This window comes from Cervus canadensis, chromosome 31 (assembly GCF_019320065.1).
Source record: "Cervus canadensis isolate Bull #8, Minnesota chromosome 31, ASM1932006v1, whole genome shotgun sequence".
Lineage (NCBI taxonomy): Eukaryota > Metazoa > Chordata > Mammalia > Artiodactyla > Cervidae > Cervus > Cervus canadensis.
In genome coordinates this window covers 34,937,147-34,950,711 of record NC_057416.1, presented here as the reverse complement: position 1 = coordinate 34,950,711, position 13,565 = coordinate 34,937,147, and the positions used below count along the sequence as shown (strand labels likewise).

Sequence of the window (13,565 nt, the reverse complement as noted above, 5' to 3'; positions counted from 1 at the left end):
CCCAGCACTCCTCCCTGCCCCCCGACAGAAGCCCTCCAGAGGCCAACATCGCTACCCGCTGCATCTCCCTGGCTGCCCCCAAGTCTTTCCCCCTTGAAGAGCCTTCCTCTTCACCCACCCGCCCTGCCTATCGGTCCAGATCCTTCCGGGAAGTTCCAGCCCAGCTCCTCCACAGGGGACCCCCTCCCCGTCCTCCAAAGACTCATAGAAACTCTGAGCCGCGCCTCGGCCACGGGGCTGCTGGCTGCTGTCTTCCGAACCATCTCCCGGTTCTGGTAAGATGACCTGACGGCTCATATTCTGGCTCTGAGACCAGACCGCTATGCTGTTCAAAATGCAAAGGTTTATTTGTTCACAAAAACACAGTGCTGGGCTTCAGGAGGATGGGCAAAGAGCGATAAGGGGCAATTCCCTACCCTTCAGAGGCTTATGTCTGACCAGGAGATAAACCCCCTGCGAGTCCAGACGCGGGCAAGGCAGAGCCACCACGGGTGAGGAGGGCGGCAAGCGATGCTGGGAGCCGAGGAGGTGACTCCAGATGGGCAGGGTGGGGACGGCGTGCTAAGACCCAGACGGACGATGGCAGGACCGGGGGTCACAGCTGCCGGGGACGTCGGCCTGACCTCCGGCTTTAGAAAGGCAGGACAGGAGGAGGAGGAGGAGGGGGGCCGGGGCCATACCTGTTGAGGTTGTTGGGGTGCGGCAGCGAGCTGGAGAACTTCACGGCCCCGTTCAGGTCCTCACTCACCACGATGTCCATCTCGCTCTTCTGCCGGACTTTGGAGTGCCTGTGGACGTGGACACCCGACCGTCACGCTGTGTGTAGTGACCCTGATGTCAGCAGGCGCCCAACAGCCCCTTACATGGTGACCTTCCACTTGACAATTGGACAGGATCCCCCGGGGTGCTACTGAACCACTTGTGAAGCCCAGCAACCCGCTGGGACGCGTCTTTGGGAGGTGAAGGGCATCAGTACTGCCCTGACAGTCAGGAACCTGCAGGCTTGTACTGCTGCCTCCTGACCTCACCCTGGCCCATCCTGCTCGTTCTTTCACTTTCCATCTAACACAAAGAATGAAGACAGGACGTCCGCACCACGGTTCCTTCACGTGAAATCTGCACACACCACGTACTTCCCTCTAAATGCAATGGCTATGCCTGACTTCTGAAGGCGAGTGAAGCGCTAACGTTTTCCAACTTAGGGAGACCCTTTTGATGTATCTGAAACAGTGTTTAAGGAAAAAAGATTTTAAACTGGCTTCACATGTTCTCGGCGACAAGCGTGATGACAGGAGTCTGAACAACACGTCACAGAGAATCAAGCGCTGACAGTGAACGCACCCTTCTCCGCCCGGAGACCTCCGTGGGGCAGGCGGTTTTCAGTCCTCCATCCCCCACGCTCACCAGGTGAGGAAATGACCAGCCCAACGTCACACAACTAGAGAAAGACAGAACCAGGGACTTGGATCCAAGGGCAGGTGCTCTTTCTACTCTGAATGTCCGCATCCTTCCTTTCCAGAAAGACGCTGGAGATTCAGACAGAAGATGCTTCAGCCTGAAGTCTCATTGGCAGCGGGGGTAGACTGAGCCACGAGGAGCACACGGAGCCTGGAAGGGCCAGGGTGGGGCTCGAACCGCCTGCTGGAAGCCAGGCGGTCACTACCCATGGTGGGATGGTGCTCTGATAGAAACGCAAGTTTGTCCATGGGGAATTACACAGCTAAATAAAAGGACACAGTAAGTGAAATGCTTACTGCTGAGGCTGGTCCTAAAATGTACTTTCAAGACTGGTCCTTCAAAGCACCTTTATGATGGGATAATAAAGCTCAAATTGCATTTGTTCTGAAATTACTATCTACCTGCCGTTTGAGATGAGAGCGAAATTGTTCAAATTGCCTAAGGCACTGCAGGCAGACCAGACAGGTACGTCTCACAAACTCTCGGGTTTCAGAGATGTGTGCTTGGAAGTGGTCACCTGGCCTCCCGGCAAAGTGAGGGAGGCTGGCTCTGCAGATGGCCAGGCCATCAGGGATGGTTTCAAACAGTATTTCCTCTAGGTCTGATGGATTCTGATTCACCTTGCTATAAATGATGGAAATGCTCTACATTGAACGGGAGAACTGCAGTCAACCCTCGGGGAGTTAAAAACACAACGCACGTGCAGACAGTTTACAGTTGCTGTCCTGACGGTCGCATGAGGCGGTGTGACTGTAACACAAGGAGCTACGTCAGCACCGTCAGTCCCCACGGGAGGGCGCCCTCCGCCACGTCACCGGGCCCCTCGGGCGCGGAGACTGAGCCTGGGTCTTTTCCAGTGTCTGGTGTGTGAACGGTGACCAAACTGGCCTGCGTCACGGAAAGCTAGTCTTCTTGAACGGATTTCAAAGGCTACGTCTTGGTCTTACAGACAAACATTCTCATGATGTAAGTGCCTGTGTCCTTTGAGAAAGTCCGTGTTTTTGGTACTTCCAGAAAGATACTGAGAAACGTGACATCAGCCAGTGCTGCCCCAGAGTGGGGGTGGGGGGACCTCTGCATGTTCCTGGTGGAAATGTTATTTATACAAACTGTGCAGCACGTTGTTAGTAAAAACCAAAAACCTTGAACATGTGCACGATCTTTGGTATGTTGATCCCACTTCTAGGAACTTATCCCAGGGAAATAACTGTGGATGGACCAGGATTTCCCTACAACGAGTTGTTTCAGTTACGTGTGAAAGGCAGGTTCTATGAGAGTACATATGGTAACCTACTTTGTTTTTTGAACAAACACAGGCACACAGAAGAAGAGTCTGGAGATGGAGAGATGTTAGTGGTGGCCGGAGGAAGTTCTCAGTGTAAAAACCCTGGAGGAGCACTCCCAGGGCAACATGGCTGCAGTGTCATCAATGAGGTGAGAAGGGGCGAAATCCACAAATGAGCTAGCGGACAGACAGATGCCCGCTCGCTTGTGGATGTACAGAACATCCCTGGAGACGGACCCAAAGCCAACAGCGCCAGGCATCTGTGCTGGGGTGGGGGGGGGGCATGGACCAAGCAGGTGGTGTGGGGTGACTTCTCACTCTTCTGGCTTTCTGAAGGATGAACCCCATGAACTCAGCACTGCTCCAAACACTAAAGCTAGAGATAAAAAATTCTGGACAATGGTACTATCGTTTCAGTTAGCGTGTGGTCCCTCGAGGAATCATTGTGAATGAACCCTCATTGGTTGAAGGGAACATTAACTTTTAAACGATGCATTTCAGTAATGATTTTATGATACATAAAAGTATATAATGAAACACATATTAATATTACAATTAGAAGAAAAGTTTAAAAATACATAGTAATTTTAAAAACCTTAATCATATTCCTTATTAGAAAATATCTTTTTGGCAGTGTACTCGGCTCACATTTTAAGCCACTGTCTGATGCTTTTAAAATCAAATTTCATAGTTTCTGGTCTTACGTTTAGATCTTTAATCCATTTTGAGTTTATTTTTGTGTATGGTGTTAGAAAGTGTTCTAGTTTCATTCTTTTACCAATACAGTATATTAATGCATATATATGGAATTTAGAATGACGGTAATGATCCTATATGCAAAGCAGCAAAAGAAACACAGATTTCAAGAACAGACTATTGGACTCGGAGAAGGCGAGGGTGGGACGATATGAGAGAATAGCATTGAAACATGTATATTACCATTAAAAAAAAAAATGTGTATATTACCATATGTAAAAAAGAAAAAAGTTTGTACTGAGGTGCAGTAACATTTGTCAACGATAAACTTTCGTATACACACATCTCATTATCTGTCACATGAACAGGCCCTTTGCTTGTTTACCAACAGAGCGTGTTGCTGGCATAGGCGTGCACCACCCCCCACACACACTCTGCAAACACACTGGCCTCCTGCCCCGCACAGAGCAGTCATTTACACAGACTGGATTTAAGGCTGTTGAGGTGCAGGATCCAGGCCAACACTTAACACTCCATCTCTCCAGGCTTTAGGAGCTCAGACTGTGCACACACCGGGTCCCGATAGGACTTCCTCGGGGTGACAGATCACAGGCGTCTCAGGCCCAGTGCGGGGCACCCCATGAGACCGGGAAGGTGAGGCGATGTCTGACAAAGATGGGGGACACCCTCCCGGGCGGCGGGCCTGGGCCTCACTCACCACTGCACCGGCTGCCAGTTGGGCAGGAAAGGCCGGAAGCCGGTGATGCACTCGAAGGCCAAGGTGCCGAAGCTCCAGTAGTCCACGGTCACCGTGTACTTCTGCTGCTCCAGCAGCTCGGGGGCCTGCAGGGAGGGGGGTGGCGCACACCTGAGCTGAGCCCGCTGAGGGGCCACCACAGTGGGGGGCGCCCAGCATTCTCATCTGCCCCACGCTCCCTGGACCTGCTCTGAGGGAGGAGGCGACCACCAGTCGGGCAGGTGGTACCTAGACTCTCCCTGGATCTCATTCCATCCTGGGGCTGAGACAAGGGCCTGCGGGGGTGCGGTGGGGGCTGAGGTGTGCTGTGCACGTTTCTCCCAGGCGCTGGGCAGGGCCACAAGGGGAAGTGATCCAGGCCACACAAACCCGGGCGCAGCGTATGCAACGAATGCCGGCCAGTCCCCTAAAGCGGTCCACGGTCCACGATGGGACAGAATGCTACAGTTGGGCAGGAAAGGCCAGCTGCTCGAGCAGTCAGGCTGGGGTGACAGGAAGCTTCCCAGCACAGGCGGGGTGGGGCCGGCTCAGGGTGCCTGAGGGCAGACGTCCCACAAGCCCGGAGGAGAGGTGTGGGAAGGTCAGCTCGGCCTCTGTGTCTGGCTCTGGACAGACGTTTTGGCCCCCCGAGTGGTCAGAGCTCGGGCCCTGCATTCACTGCTGCTGAGCCGACAAGGGGTCCAGAGGACACAGGGCGGGACCCCCAGGATCCGGCTCTGTGGGCACAGATGCTAAGTCACAGCCCCGGGTCCTCAGCCTGAAACCTCTACCCCCCAGAGCAGGGGATAAAAGAACAGCGTCCACTGCCCAGTGGGGGTTAGTGGGAAGTGTGGATGCAATCACAAGGACCTCAATGACTGCTTTTTCTCGTTTTTCTGTAAGACCTGGGTAGGCTATTTAAGCTCATGAAGCCCAGTGGCTTTCAACTTTCGTTTTTCTTTTATAAACTGCAGACTCTGTTATTCAGGCCACATTTCCTGATCATCATTTGCATGCAATCTACCACTAAGTCCTGCTGAGCCTGATCCAGGCCTTGTTTTTTTGTTGTTGTTATTTGTTTGTTTGCTTATGTTTCTTTTTTGCCACACTGCGTGGCTTGTGGGATCTTAGTTCCCCGACCAGGGATCAAACTCTGGCCCCTGGTGATGAAAGTGTGGAGTCCTAACCACTGGACCCCCAGGGATGCCCCTCTTTCAGGCACTTCTTGAGCTGTCCTCTACATCCTCACGGCTACCCACCAGCTCAGACTAGCCCACCCCAACGGCCTCCATACCACTTGCCCACTGCCTGCAAGTCACCCTCTGCATTTTGCCAAGTATGGTCTCTTCGAAGGTAAACCAGATTCCTCTCATGCTTAAGGGCCTTCACCGTCTCTCCAGAGGTTTCAGGATAAAGTCTGGAATCTCTAACGCAGCCAGCGAGGCTCTGAATGATCTGTCCCCTGCCCCTCTCTCCAGCCTCAACTTGAGAGGTCTTCCTCCTCCTTCTCTGGTTCCGGCCATGCCTTCCGGATGCCTCCTGCCCCCCTGCCTGGAACTCCGTCTTCATCCCCCAGCCCCTGGACCCTCTCACCCTCCAGGTCCAACACCAGGTCATAGAAGGACACTTGCAGCACATCTGCAGGAAGTGAGGAAGAGCTTCCAGGAAAAATAAGTTTGGGAAGCACTGGGTTCCATTTAAAGTGGCTTTCTTAGCATAAGAAAGAAATATATTTAAGTACAAGTTTGATGTATGAAGCAGGGCACCCAGAGGCAGCACCCTAGATGGGGTAGGGAGGCAGGCAGGTGGGCGGGGGACTCAGGATGCAGGGGCACACGTGTATGCCTGTGGCTGATTCATACTGATGTGCGGCAAAAACCATCACAGTGTCGTAAAGCAATTATCTTCCAATTAAATAATTTTTTTTTAAAAAACCTTAAATATATGCACATGCAATGTGGTTCCCCTCCCCCCAAAAAATAAAACGTAAAAAGAAAAACTACAGCTGATCAGTATTTCTTGGATGAATGGGGGACTCAAATAGAACCACAATATTCCAACCAAATAAGAAAAAGAAAGGGTGGGAGCTGGAAGCCAGCCCTTTCCTCGTGGCCCCTGAGATTCTGCGTGGGAACAGAGGCCCCTCTAGGGCAGCGGGAACCTGGTTTAAACTCTCTGGGTCAAAACATGGCATCACAGGAGGGTTACGGGATACGCGCCGGCCCAGGAACCGAGCCCTTTAGACACAAGAGGATGACCGTGTCCCTCCACAGGGCCTCTGGGAGGATGAGGAGTCTGACCTCACACACCAGCGTGTTTCCTGTGCATCCAGGAATCATCCAGAGAGCTGGCAAGCTCAGATGCAGGCCAGGGAGGAAGCAGGGCCCCGCGGCCACGGCCTCCCGAGAGGCTGACGCGCGGAGCCGGGAACCCCGCCTCTTACCAGGTACTGCAGGGTCCCCACGAAGGAAGTGCAGAGGCTGCCCTGGTCCAGCTCCTTGGCGTATCCCAGATCAATAATTTTGTGTATTAACTGAAAGAAAACACAGGGAGGGGGAGACATCTGAGGGTTATGAGAGTCCACTGTCCTTCAAGAATCCTCAACGCCTCGCCGGAGCAGAGGGTGCATCTCTGAATTCCCAGTTCCAAGACCCTAAGCTCCTCAGGACCGCCGAATACGCAGAATGCCTAGATGCGGTAGGTTCAGGCAAAAGAAAACTGTAAAAATGCCAGGCGCGTGTCCTCCCTTGCCCGGCAATCACTTGCTAGAGGAAGGTCAGAATTAGGAGACCACACACCAGCCGTCAGGATTGCGAACCCCGGACTTGACGTGACGCGAAGGACCAGGCAGGGTTCCTTCTCAGTAAACACCTTAAATTCTCAAACCTCCGATGGACTGCCGGGAATGAGTGTGAACAGGGGCAGAGGTGAGGGCTAGGACGGGCGTGGGTTACGCCGGGATGCTGACGGAAGCCACGGGGGAGAGATCAGGCGGCCCACGGCTGAGCAGCTGCATTCCACTCTTCTGAGCCCTGCTCCCCACCCAGCTGAACAAACACGGCCCAGCCCTGCGGGGAGGTGACCCCACACCTGAGCGGGGGGGCCCCCGAGAGCTCTGGGAAAACGGCAGGCTGGACCAGGCCAGCTCCAAATACATCCTTTCGGCCACGTCCAGAACCCACCTACAGCTGGATTCCCTGTGAGCTTCAAAAGCTGAGGCTCCCAAACAAATGGGAAACAAAAATAGTCCGTTTCCAAGAAGTGTGAGGCCCAAAGGCTGGGGCGGGGGTGGGGGGGGGTGGCAGTTGGAAGACAAACATTATTTTTCTTATCAGATTCCTGCAACTTGGGACAGTTAACAATGTGGTCCATTCAAATTGGCATCAATCTGTGAGCCTGAACTTTTCACCCGATTTTGTTTTGATTCAAAGAGCGCTCCCAGAGAATCAAAGCAAATACGTGAGCAAGGAAACCCAAACGTAAGCAGACCCACAGAGCGCACTCCTCGCGCCCGCTGCCTGCCCCCAGCTGCTCGGCCCGCGCTCGCCCACCCCTCCCCGAGGCTGGCCCGCGGGGTCACTCACTCTCTGTTCCCCTTGCTGCAGGACGATGTTCTCTGGCTTCAGATCCCGATGGATGATTCTGTTCTCGTGAAGGTATCGAAGCGCAGAGGCTGAGAGAGGGTGCAAAGGGGGGCGGGTTCCCGTTAAGCCCGGACAATGCCTTTCACTCGGCATTTGCCTCCCCAGTGAAAGATGGTTATCGCGTGTCCCGGACGCACACCCCAAGTCCGTGCAGGGGCTCGCGGTGGGGGGGGAGGACAGGCCCACAGACGCCCCGCAGGTGAAGGGAGGGGGACCTGGCTATGTGAGCAGAACTGGGGCCAGCACCAGGATCTGCCTGGTTCACGCAAAGAACTCCGAGCCTTCCATCCACGAGGTCACCACCTCCAGTCTCGAGCAGCAATTCTCAAATGGCACTGCCCATTCCTGCAGCATCAGACTTGGTTCACAGAAACACCAGACCCTCGGGTCCTGCCCCAGGTGGACTGAGTCGGAAAGCGGGGGGGTTACCCCGCTGTCTGCTCTTTACCAAGCCCTCTAGGTGGTGATGACTAACTTTGAGACGGGGACCTTCTCTGGCCTAGAGGCTCGAAAAGTAACTTCTGCAGCGTGGGCAAGGGAGACGGGCCCTCTGGGCAGACAGCACTTGGTCATCAGATGCAGAGGACGCAGGGCAGAGCTGCCTCTGGGGAAGAAGTAGGGTGGGGGGCCTAGAAGGGGACAGTGGGGAGCGCCTTCAATACATCTGCCGGTCCAGCGTGCATCTGCCGTGTGCCCCGTCCTCTGCTGGGCTCTGAGGGCCGTGAAATAAGGGAGGACGTGGTTCCCAGCTTTAAAGGGCTCAGACTCTAGCTGACAAGGAAGCAGCCCACATCACCCGGCTCACTCGCTACCACAGCCTCGGCTATGAAGAGCAAATGTGACCCCATGACCCAGCACGGCCAAGGCTCAGACGCCCATCAGGATGCGGTTTTTACCCTAAGAGAGGTTTTAGCAGAAGCCCTAACAACCTGTATGTACCACAGATGAAAGAAACAAGGAAGTATTGGAAAGATAAAATGATCTTTATCTGGAAATGATCTGACTCAAATAAGCCGAGAAGACTGAACAGACTAAAAACTGGGGGAAACATAGTAAGCTGTCTGGAAGCAAAACAAGTAGATACAAATCAACAGCTTTTGTCCCTGTCATAGATCCAGCTGAAAGGAAAAAAAAAAATTCCATTCACACTAGCAGCAAAAATTCTAAAACACCACAGGATAAATTTAGCAAGAAAAAAATATATAGCGTCATGGGAGGAAAATGATATGGCATAAAAAAAAAGCCAAAAAAAAAACACAAAGAGGTTTTAAAAGTTTATGGCCACTAGAGAAGAGAGTATCGAGGGTCCTTAAACAACTAAAAATCAAGTTACCAGGGGAATCACATATTACTCTAATAAAACTCTAATTCAGAAAGATACCTGCACCACTACGTTCACTGAAGTGCTATTCACAACAGCCAAAACAGGGAAGCAACCTAAATGTCCATTAACAGACAAAGGGTCGCAAAAGATGCTGGTATGTGTACAATGGAATGTTACTCAGCCATAAAAAATAATGAAATAATGCCTTGCAGCCACATGGATGGACCCTGAGATTATCACAGTAAGTGAAACAAACCAGACAAAGATAAATATCACATGGTTATCACTTACCTGTGGAATCTAAAAGAAACTGATACAAGTGAACTTCTATGCAAACAGAAATAGACTCATAGACAGGGAAAACAAGCTTATGGTTACAAAAGGGGAAGAAGGGAGGGATAAATTAGGAGTCTGAGATTAATAAACACTCACCACAGTACATAAAACAGGTAATCGACAAGGACCTACTGTATAGCACACAGAATTATATTCAGTATCTTGTAATAAACTAGAATGGAAAAGAATGAAAAATACACACACACACACACACACACATATATATAACTGCATCACTCTGCTATACACTTGAAATGCTTTAAATCAACTATACTTCAATTTAAAAGAAAGAAAGAAAAATTTATGGCAAAAGATACTATACAAAGAGCAAAAGACCAAAAAAGGGGAAGAAAAATATCTGTAACACATATGCCAAAAAGCATGTATTTACAGACAAAAACTCCTACGAACCAATAAGAAAGCAACCCAGGTATTAGGGAAGCAACACTACTATTTTCAAAATCATAATGTTGTGTTACTTTTCTAAAGAAAAAAATGCATTTTTTTACCTTAAAGGAACATAAAAGAAAACAAAGAAGTGGGTTAGATAGGTGCTTCACAGGGTTTCAGCTTCAGGCCAGCAGAATTGTGGATAAAGACTGAGGATGGCGTTCAAGAGAAGATGACTATGTTTTTATTTTCCAAGGTTAGGTACACTTAAAAATGGTATTATCTACTATCAACAGAACTGAGTCATTAGTGATTTAAGAAAGAAAAGACCACTCTAATACACAAACAAAGCAAGCAAACCCCTAGAAAAATTGGCAAAGAACACGTGAAGGGGTAACTTATAGGAATAGAAATGAAACACAGACCACAAAGAATTATGCAATCACCTAAAAAGTCGCTCAAGCTCACTGGCCGTCCACAAAGTACACACGAAAGGAACAACAAAATGCCTTTTCACTTCTTCAACTGGAAGGAATCTCAGATGAGACGTAAAAGGCACTCCCTATATCGCCGGAAGGAGTAATAACTGCTGTGCAATTGGGGGAAAGAAATGTGGCAAAAGCGATTCAATCTTAAGAAGCGCATGTCGTCGGACCCTCTGTTTCTGCCTCTGGCAATCCGGCTTACAAAGTCAACAGCACCCTCACGTACAGATACGGGTGCGGACTGCACAGAGTCAAGTGAAATCATTAGAGAGTAATGAAAAGTCACCAATCAGGGAACGGCTGAACGAATGATGGGAAATCCACAGTATAACTGGCAATTACTAAAGATTATTTACGCTTCTATTACCTGATTCAGAGGGATGTCAATGGGGTAGGGGCATGAACCTCTTTTTTTATTCGAGGCAATAAGAGGTCAAAAGCAAAAGTGATAACACCACTAAGAGAAGTCTCCTAAAGGGTGCTGGGCCAGGGCGCAGTAGGGAAGGGGTGCACCCCCAGGGGGAAGAGACAGCCTTCCAGAACCCAAGGGACCAGATGTGCTGTGTAAAGACTTTTCATGCTGAGTGTTTTCTGAAAACACAGGGAAACCCCTGAGAGTTAAACACCCAACTTCCACCTTCTCGGGGCGTTCCAGCGCACATTAAGTGAAATCGCAAAACCTCTCACTGAATCTGCCCTTAAAATCCAGCATTTGACCGTAGAGTTTCGACATTTCACACTTGCTCCCTCTTCTTCTTTGCTTTCACAACTGGGCACAGCAGATTGGCTTAGGTCCAACGAACGTCCAGATGAAGCAACATGCCCACTGCTCTCAGAGGGTACACCCCATGGGCCACCCATCTTGTTCTGCTGGGGGACTTCCCTGGCCATCATGGCCATGGTTAAGACGCCCGTCCACTGCAGGGGGCACGGGTTCCATCCCTGGTCGGGGAACTGAGATCTCCCGTACCATGGGGTGTGGCCAAAAAAAAAAAAACCAGACTGGTGCTTCTCACCAGCACTTTCATTTTTGTTTTACTGACTTTACTGCTTCACAAAGCACAGTGTGAAAACAGGCTCTGATAACCGCCTGGGCACGACCCTGCACACGAGGACGCCATCTCCCCTCACGTGAACTCACGGCCGGCGGGGAGCACCCGTGGGGGAAGACGGGGTGTGTCTGCTCAGCCTCCGAGTCCCCAAGGCCTGTGTGGCTGTGTGACATGAGCCTCAGGGGCTCTCACAGAAAGGCGGGGGTCCATCTGTCCAAGACCAGGATACGTGAACATTGAGACTCACAGTAGTGTGAACAAGCAGGAATGCAAGGCCTCTGACTCTAGGCGTGAACGTCTCACTGAGAGTGATGTGGGGTAGGACGAGCGGGGAGATGCCCTGAGAAGCCCCTGGGGAAGCAGAGCACTCACATCAGATGGAGGGCACCGCTCGATGCCACGACGCTCGAGAGTCGTGCCCGGGTCTTTAGGGAGGACGGAGGGCAAGCCGGTGACCCAGCCGGTGACCCTGTTACCAGCGGGCTCTCTTTATGCTGAAGCCACTGCATATAACACACCTCAGCTCTCATTTCGGGAAGTCACTCATTTTCAAATACTTTTTGTCAACTTAATCAAATCTGGAATTAGACAATCCTATATATATATATATATACATATATATATATAGTGCGTGTATATATATATACACACTATATACATATACACACCATGTACTATATACATATGTACACTATAAAGTGAAAGTGAAGTCGCTCAGTCATGTCTGACTCTCTGTGACCCCGTGGGCTGTAGCCACCAGGCTCCTCCGTCCATGGGATTCTCCAGGCAAGAACACTGGAGTGGGTTGCCACTGCCTTCTCCAGGGGGTCTTCCCGACCCAGGGATCGAACCCGGGTCTCCCGCATTGCAGGCAGATGCTTTAACCTCTGAGCCCCCAGGGAAGCCCATGTACACTATATGTGTGTATATATATACACACTATATATACATATTGACTATGTATATATTGACAATCCCATATGTTTCTTACACTGAGTGAAATGGTCAAAACGTTGACAGGCAAGGGCTCGGTGACAGCGCCCCTCCCAGGATCAGACCTTGAGAGGCTCAGTTCGGTCTGATGGTGGCTGATGTAATGGAACAGGAACAGGACCGCGGGGGGCAGTGTCCTGAATCAGAGTTTTCTCAAGGCAAGAGAACTTAATTTGACTTGAATTAGATGGAACATGAGACTCTGAGATGGAAAAAAGAAATACCTGTGTGTCTGAAACTTTCTTAAAAATCGAAGCCCCTCACCGCAGAGGTACCGCGTGCGTATAAAACTGGAAAAGTGGCCCACCCAGCAGGAAAGCCTATGGGCCCCGTGTTCCCATGTTCCAGTGACAGGAAAGAGGCGCCAAGCGGCACTGTGTGTGAAGTTTACCACACATAGCGGCATCTCCTCAGGCGGACGCGGCTCGGGGTGGGGTCTGTGTCAAGCACCGTCCCCTCCTGGGCCCTTGGCGGGAACGGCACCCAGGTCTTGGAGTCCAGCTTCCCGCTGGCTCATGAGGGAGACACGGACATATAACTGCAGACTGTGATGCTCCTGAGTTGTCACTGATGAGCCAGAATCCCAAACCACGCTCCAGAGATGAGGGAACAGACGGGACCAGCGAGATTGCCATCAGAAAAGCGGCTGAGTGAGGACTGTGTCCATGAAGCCTACTGACCACACCCTGAGCTGAAAGGGACCACTGAGCTCTCCTGAGGGTCGCCTGCTCGGGACGACCGCGACCCTCACGCCGCGGGGAAGACGTGCAAACATCGATGGACCAGGGACGCTCCGGGTGGTCCAATGGTTAAAGAACCCGCCTGCCAGTGCAGGGGACACAGGTTCGATCCCTGGTCCAGGAAGAATCCACGTGCCGTGGAGCAACCGAGCCCATGCACCACAACTGACTGAGCCCGTGGGCCTAGAGCCCGCGCTCTGCAAGAAGAGAGGCCCCCGCAGGGACCAGCCCGCGCCCCGCAACGCAGAGGGGCCCTGACTCGCTGCAACCGGAGAAAAGCCTGCCACAGCAATGCAGACCCAGCGCAGCCAAAGATAAGTAGATAAATAAAATAAAAAGTTCTTAAGGCAAAAAAAAAAAAAAAAAAAAAAAAGTTCTTAAGGCTTAAAAAAAAAAGATCATGGACCAGCAGGCTGACACGCAGAC

At 51.3% G+C, this 13,565-nt stretch overlaps 1 protein-coding gene and 1 long non-coding RNA gene across 3 annotated transcripts in view; one reads left to right on the top strand and one right to left on the bottom strand.

Moving 5' to 3' along the window:
* Positions 1 to 13,565, bottom strand: part of IKBKB (inhibitor of nuclear factor kappa B kinase subunit beta) — a 50,629-nt gene that overhangs the window by 13,369 nt on the left and 23,695 nt on the right. For both annotated transcript variants that reach the window (XM_043454697.1, XM_043454695.1), the window contains exons 6-9: positions 7,760 to 7,848; positions 6,619 to 6,708; positions 4,158 to 4,282; positions 681 to 788 (exon numbers count right to left, since the gene is read on the bottom strand). In XM_043454697.1, the coding sequence (XP_043310632.1) occupies positions 681 to 788; positions 4,158 to 4,282; positions 6,619 to 6,708; positions 7,760 to 7,848 (412 nt within the window). The remainder of the gene's footprint in view (positions 1 to 680; positions 789 to 4,157; positions 4,283 to 6,618; positions 6,709 to 7,759; positions 7,849 to 13,565) is intronic.
* LOC122432638 lies at positions 2,288 to 5,773 on the top strand. The gene is made up of 3 exons (XR_006266906.1): positions 2,288 to 2,424; positions 2,775 to 2,892; positions 5,654 to 5,773. It is a non-coding gene; the product is annotated as an uncharacterized LOC122432638 (long non-coding RNA).